Raw genomic sequence first — 17368 nt, 5'->3', positions numbered from 1 at the left:
AAATCAAGTTGGCCTGCCAGGTTTTTATTTTGTGTTTCTCAGGTCTCCCTATGTGTTTGTGAAATCACTAAGAGATGTCTTAGGGTGCTGGTTTTTAAAAATTCCGTTTGAAAGCGAACTAACAGGTGTAACCGAAACATAGCGTGAGCGATCGGTACAGCACAGTGTACGTACGTGTGTGTGAGCCACACGTCCGTGGGGGGTGGGGAGGCGCAGGAGGACCGGGTGCCACCGGGCGCAGCGCATGTCAGCCCAGCAGCTCGGAAACTGCTTTCCGGATGGCTGTTTGCTCTTCGACATTGTCGAGACCCCCAGAGAGCTTTTGTTTGTGTCGGTTACAGCCCTTCGAGTCTACGTGTTAGAGATTAAGACACTGTCTTCAGTTTAACACTAAACCCATTGCGTGTTAACATCCGTAACATTTTTTATGAAAACTGACTGCCTCCCCCATGTGACGAGAGGAGGGGCAATCTTAGGTTTTCTTGCTTTTCTTTGATAACTGCCTTAGTAAACACATAGGGCGTCATACCTGTTTCCGCATTGGGTCCACCGTGTTACACTGTTTTGGATAAAGTACTTGAAGAAAACCCAGGTAATTAGGAAAAGAAGGGCCTTTTTGCGCTTAGTCGCTGGGTCTCAGAGAGCATCTTTGTTTTCTTCTCGGGTTAGTTCACAACCCAGATAAGTTCGTAGTTGCAGCGGGAGCTGCAGACGGGCACGTTCCCCCCAGCTGAGCGCTACCGGCCCCGCCCCGCAGGAGGTGCTGCGGGTTGGGGCGCAACTCCGAGGCCCAGTCCTTCCACTGCACCCCCACCCGCGCGTGCGTGACGTCTGTCGCCGGGTAGATGCCTTCCTGTCCCCAGACATCCAAGTACTTGTGTCACCACTCAGCATCCTTTCTTGAAATTGAATGCCAAGTTTCTGATTTACGTTAGAATTTAAGCTTGTTTATTACCGACCAGCCGCTCCGGTTAAGTCTCGAATGTGTTTCTCAGCCCTCGTCTGGGGATGAAGTCTGACGAGGAGGGGAGGATCCTGAGGCCCTCGGGACTGCGCTGGCTGAGGGCCCCTGTCGGGGGGCCGACTACGTGCCAGTAAGCTGCGGGCGTTCCTCTTACAGCTGGAAGCGCGGCTGGAGGACGCGGTCGCAGAGGCCTCCAGGGAGCGCAAGCTCCGTGAGCACAGCGAGAACTTCTCCAAGCAAGTGGAGAGTGAGCTCGAGGCCCTCAAGGTAGTGCCTGCCGGAGGCCAGACTGTGCCCCTCACCAACGGTCGTGGAGGGCTTGCGGGGGGTGGGGGGCAGTCGCGGACACAACACGGGTCGTGGAGAACATGCCATTATGGCAGCTTTTCACTTTTAAAACCCAAGTTCCTCCATTTCTTTTCTTTCTATAAAAAGTCTCAGGCGATTTATAGAAAGCCCTGGTAAACTAACACCTGATACCTGCCGTTTGTCTTGAAATTTTTTTTAATTAAGATTTTATGTATTTGAGAGAGAGAGAGAACATGCTGAGGCTTGGGCACAAGGAGGGGGAGGGGGTGGGACAGAGGAGGAGGGAGAAGCAGGCTCCCCACTGGGCACTGAGCCCCACTTGGGGCGCAGTCCCAGGACCCTGGGATCATGACCTGAGCCAAAGGCAGACGCTTAACCAGGCTTCCTTATCTCGTGCTTCTAAATTTAGTGGAGTCCTTTTCTGGAAAAGCCCACATCCTGCTGCTGAAGTTGAAGAGGCAGGCTGGTGGCCGGGTCGGGGAAGCCAGGCACCTCAGGCACCTCGGGAGGGAGGGGAGGAGGGAGCGAGTAGAAAGGCACTTGTGGGGCGCCTGGGTGGCTCAGTGGATTAAGCCGCTGCCTTCGGCTCAGGTCATGATCTCAGGGTCCTGGGATCGAGCCCCGCATCGGGTTCTCTGCTCAGCAGGGAGCCTGCTTCCCCCCCTCTCTCTGCCTGCTTGTAATCTCTGTTAAATAAATAAATAAAATATTTAAAAAGAAAAAAAGAAAGGCACTAGCATAGGGAATGGGTGAGGACCTGGCAGGTTTCGTTGTTAGCCTAGTGTGCTCTCGAGTGTGCAAGTCCCCATTCTGAGCCTTGGTTTCCTTGTCTGTGAAGTAGAGACGGTGGGCTCCCCTCTCCCCCGGTACACATCTCGGAGGTGCCTATTTTTCTCCATCGTCCTTGCTGCCCTGTGGGCCTCGACTTCTGCTCCCTTGTGCCCGAGTGCTTGTCGCTGTCCAGAGTGACAGTCTGTGCTCCACGTGGCAGCAAGAGCGCATCCTGTCTTCAGTGCCCAGCAGTCACTTTCAGAGTGACTCTACCCTGAGGGCGCCCCTCCCAGCACTTCCCTTCCTGCTGACCGCAGCCACCCCGGACGCCCTCCTGTTGTGCACATGGCTCACTCCCAGCTCAGCGCCTGACTCGTTGCCTGTCCTCTGACATGGGGCTTCATGTGTCCGTGCCGCCTTCCCTAGTTGTCTGCTTTGTGCCACCCCCATTCTTATCCCGCTGCCTTGTGTTAGCTGCCTGATGTTAGCATCTCGTTGCTTAGTTACTGGTTCGTTGTTGGGCTCTCCCCTCGGCCCCGCAAGAGCAGAGAGCTCGGTGCAACCCGGTTACCATGGAGGCGTCTGACACGTAGTCGGCCCTCAAAGGAATAGTGTTGCATGATGAACAAGCAGTGGGAGGAAGCTTTGAAGACCATTCGTGTCAGGGTGTAGAGACAGAGCTTCTGGGGTCCCGGGCAGATCTGAGCACGTCCCTTCAGCAGGGCAGGTCCTGTCAGCCCCTGGGGCCGGATGCATCAGGTGCAGTGCCTGTCACTGGGTGGGCGGGTGATGGGCCATGGGGCCCTTAGGAGGACACAGAGCTCTGCAATTTACTTTATTTCACCTTTATCTTCAGATGAAGCAAGGAGTCCGGGGACCAGGTGCCACCTTAGAACACCAGCAGGAGATTTCCAAAATCAAATCTGAGCTCGAGAAGAAAGTCCTGTTTTATGAAGAGGAGTTGGTCAGGCGTGAGGCCTCCCATGTGCTGGAGGTCAAAAATGTGAAGAAGGAGGTGCACGATTCGGAGAGCCACCAGCTGGCCCTGCAGAAGGAAGTTCTCGTGTTAAAAGACAAATTGGAGAAGTCCAAGCGAGAGCGGTACGTGTCCATGCACTCTGCAGTATCTGGGTGCGGGCTGGTGTGCCTGCCCCCGGGGGGCTGCCTCACGGGCGTCTTAACTCCTCTCTCTCTCTCGTACCTTCCCAGGCACACAGAAATGGAGGAGGCGGTAGGCACAGTAAGAGATAAGTACGAGCGCGAGAGAGCCTTGCTGCTGGAGGAGAACAAGAAGCTCACGGCTGAGAACGAGAGGGTAATCTGCCTCCCTGCGCGTGGCCGCCATGTCCTCGGTTGTGGGTCCTGGAGCCTAGTGCTTATGGGCGTCATGGGCTCGGTCTTCTGAATTGGGTGTTTCACTGGGTTAAAAGCTGCTGATTACCCCAAACCACCAGCTCTTACCCTTCGTGTGCTAAGATCTGTATTGAGATGTACAAAGTTAGATGCTCTCAAAAAGCCTACATTGAAAACCAACTCGGGACAATATTTTGTAACGAGGAACGTTTTCAGGCTCTTCAGGAGAACTTGGGCTATAACAACACCAGCGTCATCTTTGAAGGGCGCCGGGTTAGCTTCTAGCTTCCCACAGAGATTCCCAGAGCATACAAAAGTTTAAAATCTTTAAAAAAAAAAAAAAGTTAAAGTTAAAAGGCACCAATAGTAAGTTGTGCGGTATGATTGTTTAATTTCAGCTTTGTTCCTTTGTGGATAAACTCACAGCACAAAATAGACAGCTAGAGGACGAGCTGCAGGATCTGGCAGCCAAGAAGGAGTCGGTGGCCCACTGGGAAGCCCAGATTGCGGAGATCATTCAGTGGTACGTGCCTGTGCCCGTTGGGCTCTCCTCGCCGATGCGCTTTCTCAGCACAAATCGCTAACGTCTGGGGGCCACAGTTCTGTGTGGCGATAGGCAATTGGACCAAAATGGAGAAACCGCCCCAAGTGACTGACGGTGCGGGTCAGGCTTTGCACGCCCCCCGGGTTTGGGGAGTGGGAGGCCGGGCCTCCACACAGCACAGCAGAAAGAGCCTGGGCCAGCCCTTGCCGGCAGAGGCATTCGTCCTTCGTGGGCGCCTGTTCTGCCTGATAGGACACAGTGTCACTCTCTCCTGTGGAAGGCAGGAACCTGGTCTCGTTTTTGGCTCCTCTTGCTCACAGGGTGTGATCCTCCTCTAGGGTCAGCGATGAGAAAGATGCCCGAGGTTATCTTCAGGCTCTTGCCTCCAAGATGACCGAAGAGCTCGAGGCCCTGAGGAGCTCCAGTCTGGGGTCCAGAGCACTGGTAGGCCTCCTTCTGAACTCTGCATTTCTACGGCAACGGACTTCACTAACGGCTTTCTGCTAAGCGCGATGCACCTTGTGCCAGGCGGGTTGCACCAGTCACATGGGACTTCATGTGGCCAGTGAAAGCCCTGACACGAGGAGCTCAGGGTCTGTGAGTTACCTGGAGATCACAGGCTCTCCCGAGAGGGCACTCTCGCAGCAAGTAATCACCCAGCTCCAGGCTCTGGGGTGGGGGGAGCCTCAGAGGACGGGCCGCTGCCCTTGCGGAGATATACCGAGTGCACAAACCGTCTAGAAGATGAGAGAAGGCGGTCGTAGGTGCTAAATTAGCAAAAGTGGTTGATGAGGTTCTTGTTGCAGAAGACTAGTATCGGAGGCTCGCTGGATGAAAGTGTCTTTCCGTTCTGTCCCGAGAAGTGTGTTTTCACCTATTGATTGAGGAAATCCGTGTGGGACTCAGGCATCGGAAGACTCGCTGAGTTTTCTCTCCTTTGCCAGATTTCAGTGCAGTCGCTAGCGTTAGCATCCAGCTGAAGCGCCTGTCCCCATCGCTGCGCCCCCACATCGGGTTATCTTCTCCTTACTCTGTGCGTAGAAAACGAAAAACCCGGTGTTTAGGGAATACTTTAAAAAGGTCTATGAAAGTGGCATCCCCAGACTTCGAGCCCTCTTGAAAGTGGTCGGACCACACTGGGCTCAGCAGGAACAGGACCCTGGCATCAGGCTGGTTCCGTTCAGTTACTCTGTCCTTCCTCCTTCCCGGTTACTATGGTCCTTCATCCTGGGCAGGACTAACAGATGCGTACGGACACAGTCTTTGAGCGAAACAGCAGAATGTCTCAGGATGAAGGAACAGTAAGGCTGCTGAGATCTCGCGATAGATCTTGGCGCATGAGAGAGTCTGGTGAGCTTAAGTAGAAGTTGCACTAGGGTTTCAGTTTTATTCTTTTAAAAAATAAGAAAAGGTACAGCTCGTTCTTTAGAAGATCTCTAAGTGACAATAAACGTCACAAAATGCCCGAACTGAAATCGGGTCGTATGGACTTTGATAATATCTGGTAGTATCAAGTTAATGTTTAAATTAACTCATTATTAAATGTGATAATACAAGTTTTAGAGAAAAGAACGTGTTTTTGCCAGCATTTTGTTTAACAGATAAATAGCTTAACGACGCGCCTGCGCCATTGCATCTGCAGGATCCCCTTTGGAAAGTCCGCCGGAGTCAGAAGCTGGACATGTCGGCGCGGCTGGAGCTGCAGTCCGCCCTCGAGGCAGAGATCCGGGCCAAGCAGCTGGTTCAGGAGGAGTTGAGGAAAGTCAAAGACACGAATCTGTCCTTTGAAAGGTACCTGGTCCTGTGGTCCGACCATGCAGGGGGCCGTGTGACCTTGGGCGGCAGCTGACAGGAGGAGCTCTGAGCAGGGGGTCGTCTTGGGCACCTGGTAGGTGCTCAGGAAGAACGGGCTGGGCGACGGTGCCGATGCCCTTCACCTCCTGCTGGAGGGTTCAGCTCGGGTTTCCGGGGAGCAGTGCGAGTGGTGAGTCCGTAGTTCTGTGTGTCTGTGCGTGTCGAGGGCCAGGCTTATCTTCCCCGTGCCGGGCGACAGGACGCGGCCGCTCTGGGCTTCTTGTGCACCACAGTGCCATTCCGTTCATCAGCTTCAAGTTTTTCCTTTTAACCTGAAACTTTAAAATACAGGTTGGAGATGGTGTCCCCATTTGAAAACACTTTTCCAACTTCATGCAGTCTTAGGAACAGCCTTCATACACAACAGTAAATCCAGCCGGGACGGCACGAGAGGCCGCCGTCTGCAGATACGGCCTGGCACGCTCAGGACGCAGTAACCACCAGCGTGCTGCTTCGTAGAAACCGGGCCTCCCTGCTCGGAGTGGCGCAAGCCCCTCCTGAGGGGCAGGGACCTGGGTGTCAGCAAGGGCATCACTGACAGGATTATGGAGTCACCCATTTCCTTGGTTTGGGCTAAAAGAGTAATAATGGCTGCCATTTGAATATGCTCGCGTAAGAGTTTTATTCTGTTAATGACGTGACCCTCCCAACCGTCCCGGTGGGCTGGCCGTCCTGCAGCCACATTTCACAGATGGTGAGACAGACAGGCAGAGGCGCGGTGGGCCAGCCAGCGCCCCGGCTAGTTCAGCACAGAAGCCCCTGCTCAGCTGCGGGCCAGATGTGAACTGCCGCGGCCTGACTATGGCTGTGTGATCGCGTGGGAGCCCCAAGAGCCCCGGTGCTTGGGCAGTGGTCATGGTCTCAGGGGCAGCCCACCATCTTGCCAGCTATGGGAAAGACGTTCAGAGGTTGTGTGTCCTCAGAGGGCAAAGGACTCCTCTGGAAAGAGAGTAGGAGTGTCGGAAACTGCATGGCAGCCTTGAGATATACCTGCATTAACCATGATTTTTAAAATCCATGTCTGTTTATGATTCAGAAGTGTCATACTCTCCATAACATGCCCAGTAGGCTCGCCCAGGCCGAGAGCGTGTCTGCACATCCATTCAGCGGGGAGCCTGCGGTGTTCTGGCACTTTCCTAGCCACTGGAGATGAGCCCCTGCCCTCATCCTGACACTAGCTGAGTCAGCGTGTGGATGACCTGTTCTCAGTGTGCTTAAAGCCATTTATTTTTTATTTTTTGTTTTAGTAAACTAAAGGATTCCGAAGCCAAAAATAGAGAATTATTAGAAGAAATGGAAATTCTGAAGAAAAAGATGGAAGAAAAATTTAGAGCAGATACTGGTAAATTAAAATTATAAGCTTCTGAATTACTTACATACAGGCTTTTTTTAAAGAATGTGGTTTTGTTGTAGATTTTTTTTTTTTTTTTTTTTGGGTTACGTAAAGAAACCACTTACTTCAAAGCCAAAATAGGGTATGTTCAGACCACTTATTTCAAAGCCGAAATAGGGTATGATCAAAGATACCTTCCCCTTAGGTACGCATGGGCTTTGGTTTAGCCTTGCTGTTGGACCTTGGAATACACAGCAAATACGTGTGTGTGTAAAGGTGTGCATCCGTATCCCCCTGGTGACACAAGGCAGCCTGCTCGGGGCTCCGTTCTGTGCGTGGATAGGGCCACAGCATGCGAGGTGGTCCCAGCTCATGGCCACACCGCACCACGCTCTGCTGGGGCCTGCGGACGGTGCTGGGCTCTGCTCTTGCTGTCACAGGACAGCCATATGTGTATGACACTTCCCGTTTCTTTGGGGTTGCTGGTTAGAGAGTGAGCTTCCCTCCACTCCGGCTGGATCCACTCTGCTGCCCCAGGGGCTCGAGCGCGTGCGTCCCTGCCTACGCCGTGGCCGCAGAGTGGTTCTGCATGCTCAGGAGGCCAGAGGAGCCTCAGCATGGTCACGTGCACGTCCTCTGTCACGAGCACAACCGAGCACCTTTTGTATGTTTAAGTGTTACTCGTATTTCTTACTCTGTAATTTTTATGTGTTTGTATCTTTTGCCCATTTTTAAAACTTCAGGTTTTCTTCTAGAAGCGGTTCGTATATTGATTAGAGCCTTCTGTTTGTGATGGAAGTTGCAGATATTTTTCCTCATTTCTGTTTTGTCTTTTTTACTTTATGTTTGGTTTTTTGGGTTTGGGGGAGTCTGTTTTGTTTTTTACCAAGCATTATGTTTTTCAGTGCTTTTTGTTTTTAGTTTTTGTGCAGTAAATTCATCAGTCTTCTCCCTTTCCTCAAGTCATAGGGAAATACTCGCAAATCCCCAGGTGTTCCAAGTGAGTTGCTCGTACTGTCCATGCTGGTACGGTTTCATCGGTTACGTCGGGAGTGCTCATTCAGTTGGATGGACTCTGATGTACAGTTTGAGGAATGGATCTGGTTTTGTTTTTTTCCTGTGGCTAGTCGGTTGTCTCAAAGCAGTTACTAGAAAGTTCCTCTCTGTACTGGTTTCATATGTGACTCTTCCCATATGAGTCCCTGGAGCACCAGAGTCTATCTCTGGATTTTCCTCCTTGTTCATTGTTGACTCGATCGTGATTAAAGAGGCTTGGGGGACCTGTTTTAATATCTGGTAGTTCTTCTCTTCCAACCCCCTTTTGTAAGGATTCCTGAGACTGTCTTCCTTGGGGAGTCTCCGGACCATGACTAGAACATGACTAGAATCGCATCAGATTTACCAATTGGCGTATGGGGGATTGATGTCTTGATGCTGTCACATCTTCCCATCTAAACACCACGGACTGTCTTTTAAACCTGCTTTGACTGGCCTTTGTTTCTTTTTTACAGGACTCAAACTTCCAGATTTTCAGGATTCCATTTTTGAGTATTTCAACACTGCGCCTCTCGCACACGATCTGACATTTAGAGTAAGTGGTTCTTTTTCAAAGTGATCAATGAATTGATGTTAAGTTGGAACTAGTATGACATGCTGTGACCCCGCCCAGGGCCACCCGCAGCTTTCTGCCTTCACGGACCCGTCACTGACGCAGGTGTTCAGTGTGTGCGGTTAGACGCATCTGAGGTGTTCACAGGGTTCCCAGAGAAGCGTCCTCAGGCTAAAAGGAAGTTGATTAAGAAAGTGCTTCACGTCTTCGGGGAAGAAAATCTACACTGGCCTCTGGCTGTTTGCTGAGTATTTCAGGCATTTTTGTGTTTTGTTTTTTATTTATTTGTCAGAGAGCACACAAGCAGGGGGAGTGGCAGACAGAGGGAGAAGCAGGCTCCCTGCTGAGCAGGGAGCCTGACGTGGGGCTCCATCCCAGGACACTGGGATCATGACCTGAGCTGAAGGCACACGCTTAACCCACTGAGCCACCCAGACGCCCAGGGCAGTTTTGAAAATACAGATTCTCATACTGCAGCTGATGAAGAATAAGCCAGTGTCATTATCCTTTCAGTGGCTCCTGTATTGGCTAGGGGCAGGTAGAGGAAAGGTGGTTTATGAGAGGAGTCAAGCCCCAGGTGCCCTGTCACCGACCTGCCGCCTCTGCTCTGGGAGTGACCCCCGCGGGAGCAGGTCGGGGCTGCCCAAGGAAGCAGCTGTCGGTGTGTGTGAGCCTGACTTCGTCCCTGTGTGCGCTGTTAGTGGGCCCAGCACAGCCTTTCCCTCCTTTTTCCAAAATGCTAGAGGTGGACCCTTACTAGGGTCAAGCAACCCTTAAAACAAGCCAGAAATTAAGATAATGAAAGCCGATCACATTAATGGGACTTCTGACAAAGTGTCATTGTTTTTACTGATTTCCAGCTTTTTATTTAGAAAATTATAAGCCTTCAGGAAATTTGAAAGAGTAGTACAGTAAGCATACGGGTCTCTCTCAGCTGTATGACCCCATCTGTGTGTACAGACACGTCCCCGGACACGGTGGGGTCTGGAGATCAGGGTGTTGGCACATAAGCACGCCGTTGCTAGCAGGCAGAGGATGTTTTGCGCTGATGCCATAGCAGAGCATGCACGTACATTTCCCCTGTTGCCCCAGCAAAGTCCTTTACCGCTGCCCAGCCTTCCCTTGTCAGGATCCAGCCAAAGCCCATAGGACACATGGGTCTTGGGTCTGGAACAGCGGCCCCCACTGCTCCCCCACCTCCATCGTTATAACATTGGCATTTCTGTAGTGGCCGTCCCAGCTGCCCTGCAGAATGTCCTATGTTCTGATTTGTCTGATAGTCCTCACGATTGGAAGTGGGTTGCACATTTGGACACGGATTCTGCCCAGGAGATGTTGGGTACTTCCCCTGTGTGTACTGGTGATGCTGGGGTACTTCCCGTGTAGGGTTGGTGATGCCGGGCCTCGTCATTAGGGTGAGGTGGTGTCTGCGAGAGCCCACCCCACCTTCGTCAGCACTGGGCCTTTGGGATGGCTGCTGGCTGGCTGTGTGCCAGCGGGCTTGTATCTGTCGGTGGTCCTTGCCTAGGGTCGGTTATGACCAAATCAAGCAGGTTTGTATTACTCCTGCCACCCTGGCTCATACCTGCTTCTGTTCATCTGTCAGAATGGTTTCTTAGAGGGGTGCCTGGGTAGCTCAGTGGGTTAAACCTCTGCCTTCGGCTCAGGTCATGATCCCAGGGTCCTGGGATTGAGTCCCGCATCAGGGTCTCTGCTCAGGGAGACTGCTTCCCTCTCTCTCTCTGCCTACTTGTGATCACTGTCAAATAAATAAATCTTTAAAAAAAAAAAAAAAAAAAAAGGTTTCTTACCAAACTGGTGGTGTTTGTCTTTTCCCTGAAGTCCTCAGTTTTTTGTTTTTTGTTTTTTGTTTTTAATAAGAGTTCTTTTTTTTAAAAGATTTTATTTATTTATTTGACAGAGAGAGATCACAAGTAGACAAAGAGGCAGGCGGAGAGGGAGAGAGGGAAGCAGGCTCCCCGCTGAGCAAAGAGCCCGATGCGGGACTTGATCCCAGGACCCCGAGATCATGACCTGAGCCGAAGGCAGCAGCCTAACCCACTGAGCCACCCAGGCACCCTGAACTCCTCAGTTTTAAGAAGCAGATAGTTTTACCTGCTTCCTTCAGAGACCTGCAGCCTCGTGGGGCCCGTGTGTCTCCCATCACGGGAACGCCAGGCATGTCCCCACAGACCGAGGCCTGCCGTCCTCACCGGGTGGAGGTGGCCTGGAGAACTGAGGCTTTTCTGCAGGTTTGGGGCAAGAGGAGTGGTCCTTGGGGAGGTGGTCCCATCGTGGACCTGGACGGAGGCCTCTATATCCAGCAGCCGGCACTCCTGCCATCTCCATGTTTGGCCTTCGCCCTCCTTCCCTCTGTGGTTTGAGGACGAAGGACACTCATTGATGGAAAGAAAAAATCCTTGGTCAGAGTCTGGGTTTGTCAGGTGTTTCCAGACCTGAGAACCATCTTCTAGAAGTTTCTACCTTGCTTTCTCTGTACAAACACATCGTTAAATACTATAGTGTTGGTTACAGTGACGGAGTCAGTGTATTTTGATGGTTCTCGTTCCCCTCCACCCCACCGTCTGTCGCAACCAAGGACTCTGCCTCCTCCCCACATCTTCTGCCAGCCTCTCGGGAAGAAGTAAGCCGCGGCCCGTGCTGGCCCCCCACCACCCTCCCTGTGTCCCCAGCTGCCCTCAGATGTGGACGGCTCCTCATCCCTCATTCCCATGCTTGGACTCCCCAACCAAGGGAGACTAGCCAGGCCATCATGTGGCTGAAATTCAGTTAGCTCGCATCCTTTTACTTCGTTTGTCTAGAGATGGAACTCTAATGCGTGTACTATTCCTCATGGGAGAAATTTGCTTAGTTTGTTTTTTTTTTTTAAAAGATTTTATTTATTTATTTGACAGAGAGAGATCACAAGTAGGCAGAGAGGCAGGCAGAGAGAGAGGGAAGCAGGCTCCCCGCTGAGCAGAGCCCGATGCGGGGCTCTATCCCAGGACCCTGGGATCATGACCTGAGCTGAAGGCAGAGGCTTAACCCACTGAGCCACCCAGACGCCCCACTTAGTTTGCACTTTGATGATTAGCTAATTCACAGAGCATTTCTCTCATGAGTTTGCTAACAGATTTAAATAGTGTGGTGCGTGGTCGTGTGTGTTCATGAGCAGACATACCTTCCTGTCTGAATTCAGCTCCTTGTACAGGAACCTCGCTCATTCCAACTTTTAGGAAGTGTTTCCTGGTTTGCGTCACTGGGATTTCAGTGTGGAACACTAGATAAAGCTATAAACTGTTCCCATAAGAACCCACCAGCCACCTCCATGTCACAGTGCTCACGCTTATGGAGCATATGTACGTGCTTTACGCATGTCTATGCAAATAGTCACAGTCGTTCGTGAGGAAACAATTTAAGGAACACTGGAAATGAGGTCCTTTTTAAGTGGTTATAAAAACAGCTTCAAATTAGATTCAAAGCTTTAGCTTCAGTTTCAATTGTGAAATTAACTTGGGAATCTTAGAACAAAACATTGCCTTCCCGTGTTGTAAAACTTTCAAGGAAATTCTTACTTCTGGGTCATAGGCCCCAGACCCTTATTGACATCGTAATTTCTTCTTGGCCCCCGAAATGAGGTTAAAAAGTACTGGACTCCTTTAGCTTAACGATACCAGCTATAGATAAAGTCACTTCTGAACGAGAAGAGTGGGTCGGCGGTTTCCAGTTCCTGCCCCTTCAATAGAGGGTGGAAGGGAGAACAGGTGGTCAGGGCTGCAGGTGGAGGGTGAGGAAGGTGGCCTCTGGCCTTTGGTAATAACCTTGACTTGTCAGACCACGCAGTCCTCCTGTCACCACTCCGGTCTTAGAATGCCAAGGGCAGTGGTCCTCAGGGAAGGCAGCACAGCTGTGAGTAAAGTGGGCTCTGATGGGACATGACGAGCGTCTGGGCCTAGGTGGGACTTCAGTTCTCCAGGGGGACAGACCCAGCAATCAGAGTCTGACTTCTGCGAAGTTCTCTCTTTCCCATTGTGTGTCTCTGCCTTTGTCTTCACAGAGTGGCTCAGCTGGGGAGCAAGAGACACAGGCTCCAAAGGCAGAGGTGTCCCCATCGGTTTCCGTGGCCGCAAGCACAGAACAGCACGAAGTAAGCAGTATTACCCTGTTACCCCCTGCGAGCCCTGGGGTCCCCTTCTCGCCTATGTCCTTGATAGGCAGGGCCGTGCTCACGCCAGGGGGGCCCCCACGCCTGCCACTCAGCCTGTAGCAGGACCCTCTGCCAGCTGTCGAGCCCAACTTGGGTCTCAGTTATCGTCAGATTACCCGCTGGATGAGGCCTGCTCTGACAGATGTCTCAACAATGTAGGAGATTAAAAATGCCATTCATTATTAATCGGTTCGAGAGAGAAATGAATCCCAAGCAGGGTGTGACATGTAAGAGCAGTAGCGAGCTCAGAGGATGCTCACCTGTCCCTGCTTGTCCCCAGGACATGGCTCGGGCCACACAGAGGCCACCCGCTGTGCCGCTGCCCACCACGCAGCCCCTCGCGCTGGCCGGACCAAAGGTAGGGCCTGGCTTTGCACCCGTGCCTCCTTCTCAGTTTTAGGAGATAACTTTGTATAAATAAGACTGTTTCTGTGTGCACAGTGAGACCCTGGTGTCTAGTAATGGCTTGCTGTGACAGTGTGTGGTCCACGAAGTGTCAGGACCTTACCTCTCATTTTTTAAGAATTTATTTTCTTGAGAGAGTATATGAGAGAGCACAAGCAATGGAGGGGTAGAGGGGGATGCAGGCTCCCCGCCGAGCAGGGAGCCTGAAGCAGGACTCAATCCCAGGACCTGAGATCATGACCTGAGATCATGACCTGAGGCAAAGGCAGACACTTAACCAACTGAGCCACTCAGGCGCCCGACCCTGTGTCTCCTTAAATCAACCAGTGAATGACACAGGGTTGTGTGTTAACTGGGAAATTTCAAAATCAGTCTCCTCTTCTTCATCTCCCAGACCACACTTCCTTCTCCAGCAGTGACCACTCCGGTCATGTGTCCGCCATGCTCTTTCCACCTGACATCCATCTGTCTGTCTGCACTTGGAATGGGAGAGAACCATGTGGTTCGTGGAAGGGTGATTTCCCCAAAGTAAGCAGAACGGCGCCCAGTGCGCAGTTCGGTACCTTGTCCTTCCCAGGAGTGTGTGTGGAGGGCCGCGCACCGGCTCTGGGCTCTCGTGAGGAGGCCCGAAGTGTCCGGCTTAGCAAGCGCATGGCCTGATGCCCTCAGACGCTTCATTCTCCGCGAACAAGCCGGAGACAGTGGGCCAGCTAGACACTTGATTTTGTTAGGCTTTGGGTTTAGTTAGCTTTGTTAGGCTAGTTGGGGGCACTAGCCTTTGGATTTGGTGTTGCCCACTCCCTTGCTTCTTACCTGTGGTCCTGTGGCATTTGTGTCCCCGAGTAATTATCCTTTCTTTTAGAGCTTTACACACTCTCAGTTCTGCGGGCTTCCAGCTTGCTCCTCTGTTCGGCCTCACGCTCTGTCCCCCGGGGTGGATCATGTGGTGCGCCCGCCCTCCCGACAAGGGACGGCAGTCTGTCCCTGCCCTTGCTCTCGGGAGCAGGGCTGCCATGGGTTTCTTGCGCGACTGTGGGTCTCGCATGCATGTGCAGCCCTGGGTGGCGGCCCCCAGGAGGCCAGGCGCTGGTGCCAGCGCACCCCTGCCGAGCCCCTTGCTGTTTCTGGAAGCAGGGCCGCGCCCCAGGGGAGGCGTGTGCTGACTTCTGTTATGGCTTGAGCTTGGGAGGCGGGTGGTCGGCTCTGCTCTTAGGTTATCACCAGGAAGGCACATGTACACGTCGGAGTGAAACTGCACATTCTCAGCTTCTCAAGGTCATACCCAAGGCTATCAGTGTGATCGCAGCAGACTGGTGGTCTCTGCTCAGAGCCTGGGTCTCACCTTCTTGATGTTCTTCCTCCAGCCAAAAGCTCACCAGTTCAGCATCAAGTCCTTCTCCAGCCCCACACAGTGCAGCCACTGCACGTCCCTGATGGTGGGCCTGATCCGGCAGGGCTACGCCTGCGAGGGTGAGTGGAGGCCGCAGGGTGCCTGCGCGGGCCTGGGCGCACTGTGGGTTGGGGAGCAGTGGACACGAGCCAGTGGTGAGCTGGCGAGGGCAGATGCTCTCTTTAGTTGGATAAATGCTTATTTGAACTTTGGGAGACCACAGGGCCACAGGGACCCAGGTTATCTGTGGGCTCTTGGTTACTGTGAAATGAAATGTCTGCAGTCCTTCCGGAAAATCAGGAAGAGCAGACACTAAACAACTTCACTCTCCTACCGTCCTGCCAGTGAGGGTAGGCGGAGGTGTTCTGTCTCTCCTGGCATCATGGTTGGCCTTGGAACCTCTGGGTGCCCCGTACCTCACTCAGTCTGTCAGCGTGGCCACCGCGGGGCAATGTGACAGCCCGGGTCACCGACAAGCAGCCCGCTGAAGTCCTAACTGCTGCTCGCGGGGGGGGGGGGCTCTGCAAAAGCAGCTTTCTGTGCTTCTACCTGGCCGCAGAAGCCACCTACTTTGTTCATGGCAGGACTTCAGATCGGCTGCCAGGACCCCTGTCTATCCTCGGAGCCACTGTTCTGTCACACACCCGCAGGTGGCTTCCTCTGTGGGTGATCTGGGGACGGAGCTGTGGGGACTGAGGCCCAGCTACCTGGGGGAGCAGCGCGCACAGCTCTGCGGCCACCTGTCTGCGCTGGCCCTCACGCCCTGTCAGGGCTCCCACGTGCATGTGCGGGGGCCACTCGGTGCCAGAGTCCCAGAGCTTCTGTTCTAGAAACCGGTCGCTCTGCTCGGGGGTCCGGGCCGTTCCCATGACGTGTGGGGATTACCGCATGGCCCCATGTGCGGCCCACGCCCTCCTGTGGCTTCTGCTGTGGAGGAAGCAGGTTCTGACGGCAGTGCGCCTTCATTTTCCCAGTGTGCTCGTTCGCGTGCCACGTATCCTGCAGAGAGAGCGCGCCCCAGGTGTGCCCCATCCCTCCTGAGCAGTCCAAGCGGCCTCTGGGCGTGGATGTGCAGAGGGGCATAGGAACAGCCTACAAGGGCTATGTTAAGGTAGGACATGGGGAGAGCAGGGAGGGTGCGTGCGTCAGTTCTGCTGTCCCTGTCTTGGGCATGATGGCCCACTGTCCGCCGCAGCGCTCTCCGGATGACCTTTGTTGCTTTGTGAAGTCTTTGTGCTGGTCCTGGGAGGCCTCCCCTCTGGCATTCAGACCTGGGTTCTGAGGACCCCAGAAGATCCTCAGTCGGGAGATACCCTTGACCCCATCTTTCAGCCACTTAAAGACAGGGTTCCAGAGCTGAGTGCTGGGTCCAGACGGCCTCAGAGCTACAGCATTCCAAGATGCTGTGTGTGGTGTGGACACACCTGTTTGCCGAGTTCCCCACTTTGTCCCCTGCGTCACCTTTTATCCTGCATGGACCCCTCCCTAGTCGTGCCCTGAGTCATGGGGGCAGCTGTCCTTGGAGAAGCAGGCCAACCATGCAGCAGCTGGACAGGAAGCCTTGGTAAGGAGGCTCCTGGGGCCCAGGGCCTGGCCTTTCCGGCCTGATGGAATGTTCTCACTGTTGCCCGTAGGTCCCGAAGCCCACCGGGGTGAAGAAAGGATGGCAGCGGGCTTACGCAGTGGTCTGTGACTGCAAGCTCTTTCTCTACGACCTGCCCGAGGGAAAGTCCACCCAGCCTGGCGTTGTCGCCAGCCAGGTCCTGGACCTCAGGTCTGTTCTGTGCGTTCTGTCCTGTCCCGCGAGCTCCGGCTGACTTCCGTGTTGCCCAGGATGGGCGTTTGTTGCCGGGTAGTCTCTGACCTCACTTACACTTTCACAGCCTTGGTCATCACGCACTTCTGTAAACAGGTGTTAGACCCGCATGCTAGAAACTTCCCTGTGGATATTTTTGCACTCAACAATTTGGCACATAGGTATTTAATGTAAGAAGACCACCTGCCCCTGAGAACAACTAGGAGATTCCCCAGAAACACGTTGCCCAGCCCAAGGCGTCGGTACCTGCACGTTCTCTCAGTGACAGAAATCTGGAGCCCAGGGCTCTGCCGCATGACCCCTCCCTCAGCCATGGCATCTCTCACCACCTGCCTTCTGGCGTCCCGCAGACGGAGCAGCAGAGCCCCCTCCCTCCCTCCCTCTTGGCTTCTCTTAGGGGTAGCGTCCCCTCTGCGTTTCCCCACTTGTAAAGTGGGCACGACTGCGTGATCAGGTCGGAGAGGTTGTGAGGACAGAGCAGTTCTAGAAGGCACACGCTCGGGCGCCTGGGTGGCTCAGTGGGTTAAGCCGCTGCCTTCGGCTCAGGTCATGATCTCAGGGTCCTGGGATCGAGTTCCCACATCGGGCTTTCTGCTCAGCAAGAAGCCTGCTTCCCTCTCTATCTCTCTCTGCCTGCCTCTCCGTCTGCTTGTGATCTCTCTCTGTCAAATAAATAAATTAAAAAAAAAAATCTTAAAAAAAAAAAAAATTAGAAGTCACACGCTCAGCACGGGGTTAGGGTTCTTGTCTGCCTGTCGGCACCTGCCCTGGGCAAGAGCCCGGCACCTCAGTCTCCACCCCAGTGCTTGGGTG

The 17368-nt window shown here is 53.3% G+C and overlaps 1 protein-coding gene across 4 annotated transcripts in view; it reads left to right on the top strand.

Moving 5' to 3' along the window:
• Nucleotides 1-17368, top strand: part of CDC42BPB (CDC42 binding protein kinase beta) — a 101623-nt gene that overhangs the window by 69437 nt on the left and 14818 nt on the right. For 3 of the 4 annotated variants that reach the window (XR_007128471.1, XM_047735399.1, XM_047735400.1), the window contains exons 14-26: nt 1121-1231; nt 2901-3145; nt 3254-3359; nt 3796-3920; nt 4280-4385; nt 5584-5732; nt 7043-7137; nt 8640-8719; nt 12795-12884; nt 13225-13302; nt 14714-14819; nt 15714-15850; nt 16374-16513. Coding sequence is in view for 3 of the 4 variants with exons in the window: in XM_047735399.1 (XP_047591355.1) it covers nt 1121-1231; nt 2901-3145; nt 3254-3359; nt 3796-3920; nt 4280-4385; nt 5584-5732; nt 7043-7137; nt 8640-8719; nt 12795-12884; nt 13225-13302; nt 14714-14819; nt 15714-15850; nt 16374-16513 (1568 nt within the window). In the remaining variant the exon portion in view is untranslated. The remainder of the gene's footprint in view (nt 1-1120; nt 1232-2900; nt 3146-3253; nt 3360-3795; nt 3921-4279; nt 4386-5583; nt 5733-7042; nt 7138-8639; nt 8720-12794; nt 12885-13224; nt 13303-14713; nt 14820-15713; nt 15851-16373; nt 16514-17368) is intronic. The other variant, XM_047735401.1, reaches the window with a different exon arrangement.

Source organism: Lutra lutra, chromosome 7 (assembly GCF_902655055.1).
Source record: "Lutra lutra chromosome 7, mLutLut1.2, whole genome shotgun sequence".
Taxonomy (NCBI): Eukaryota; Metazoa; Chordata; class Mammalia; order Carnivora; family Mustelidae; genus Lutra; species Lutra lutra.
This window is presented reverse-complemented; position numbering and strand designations above follow the sequence as displayed.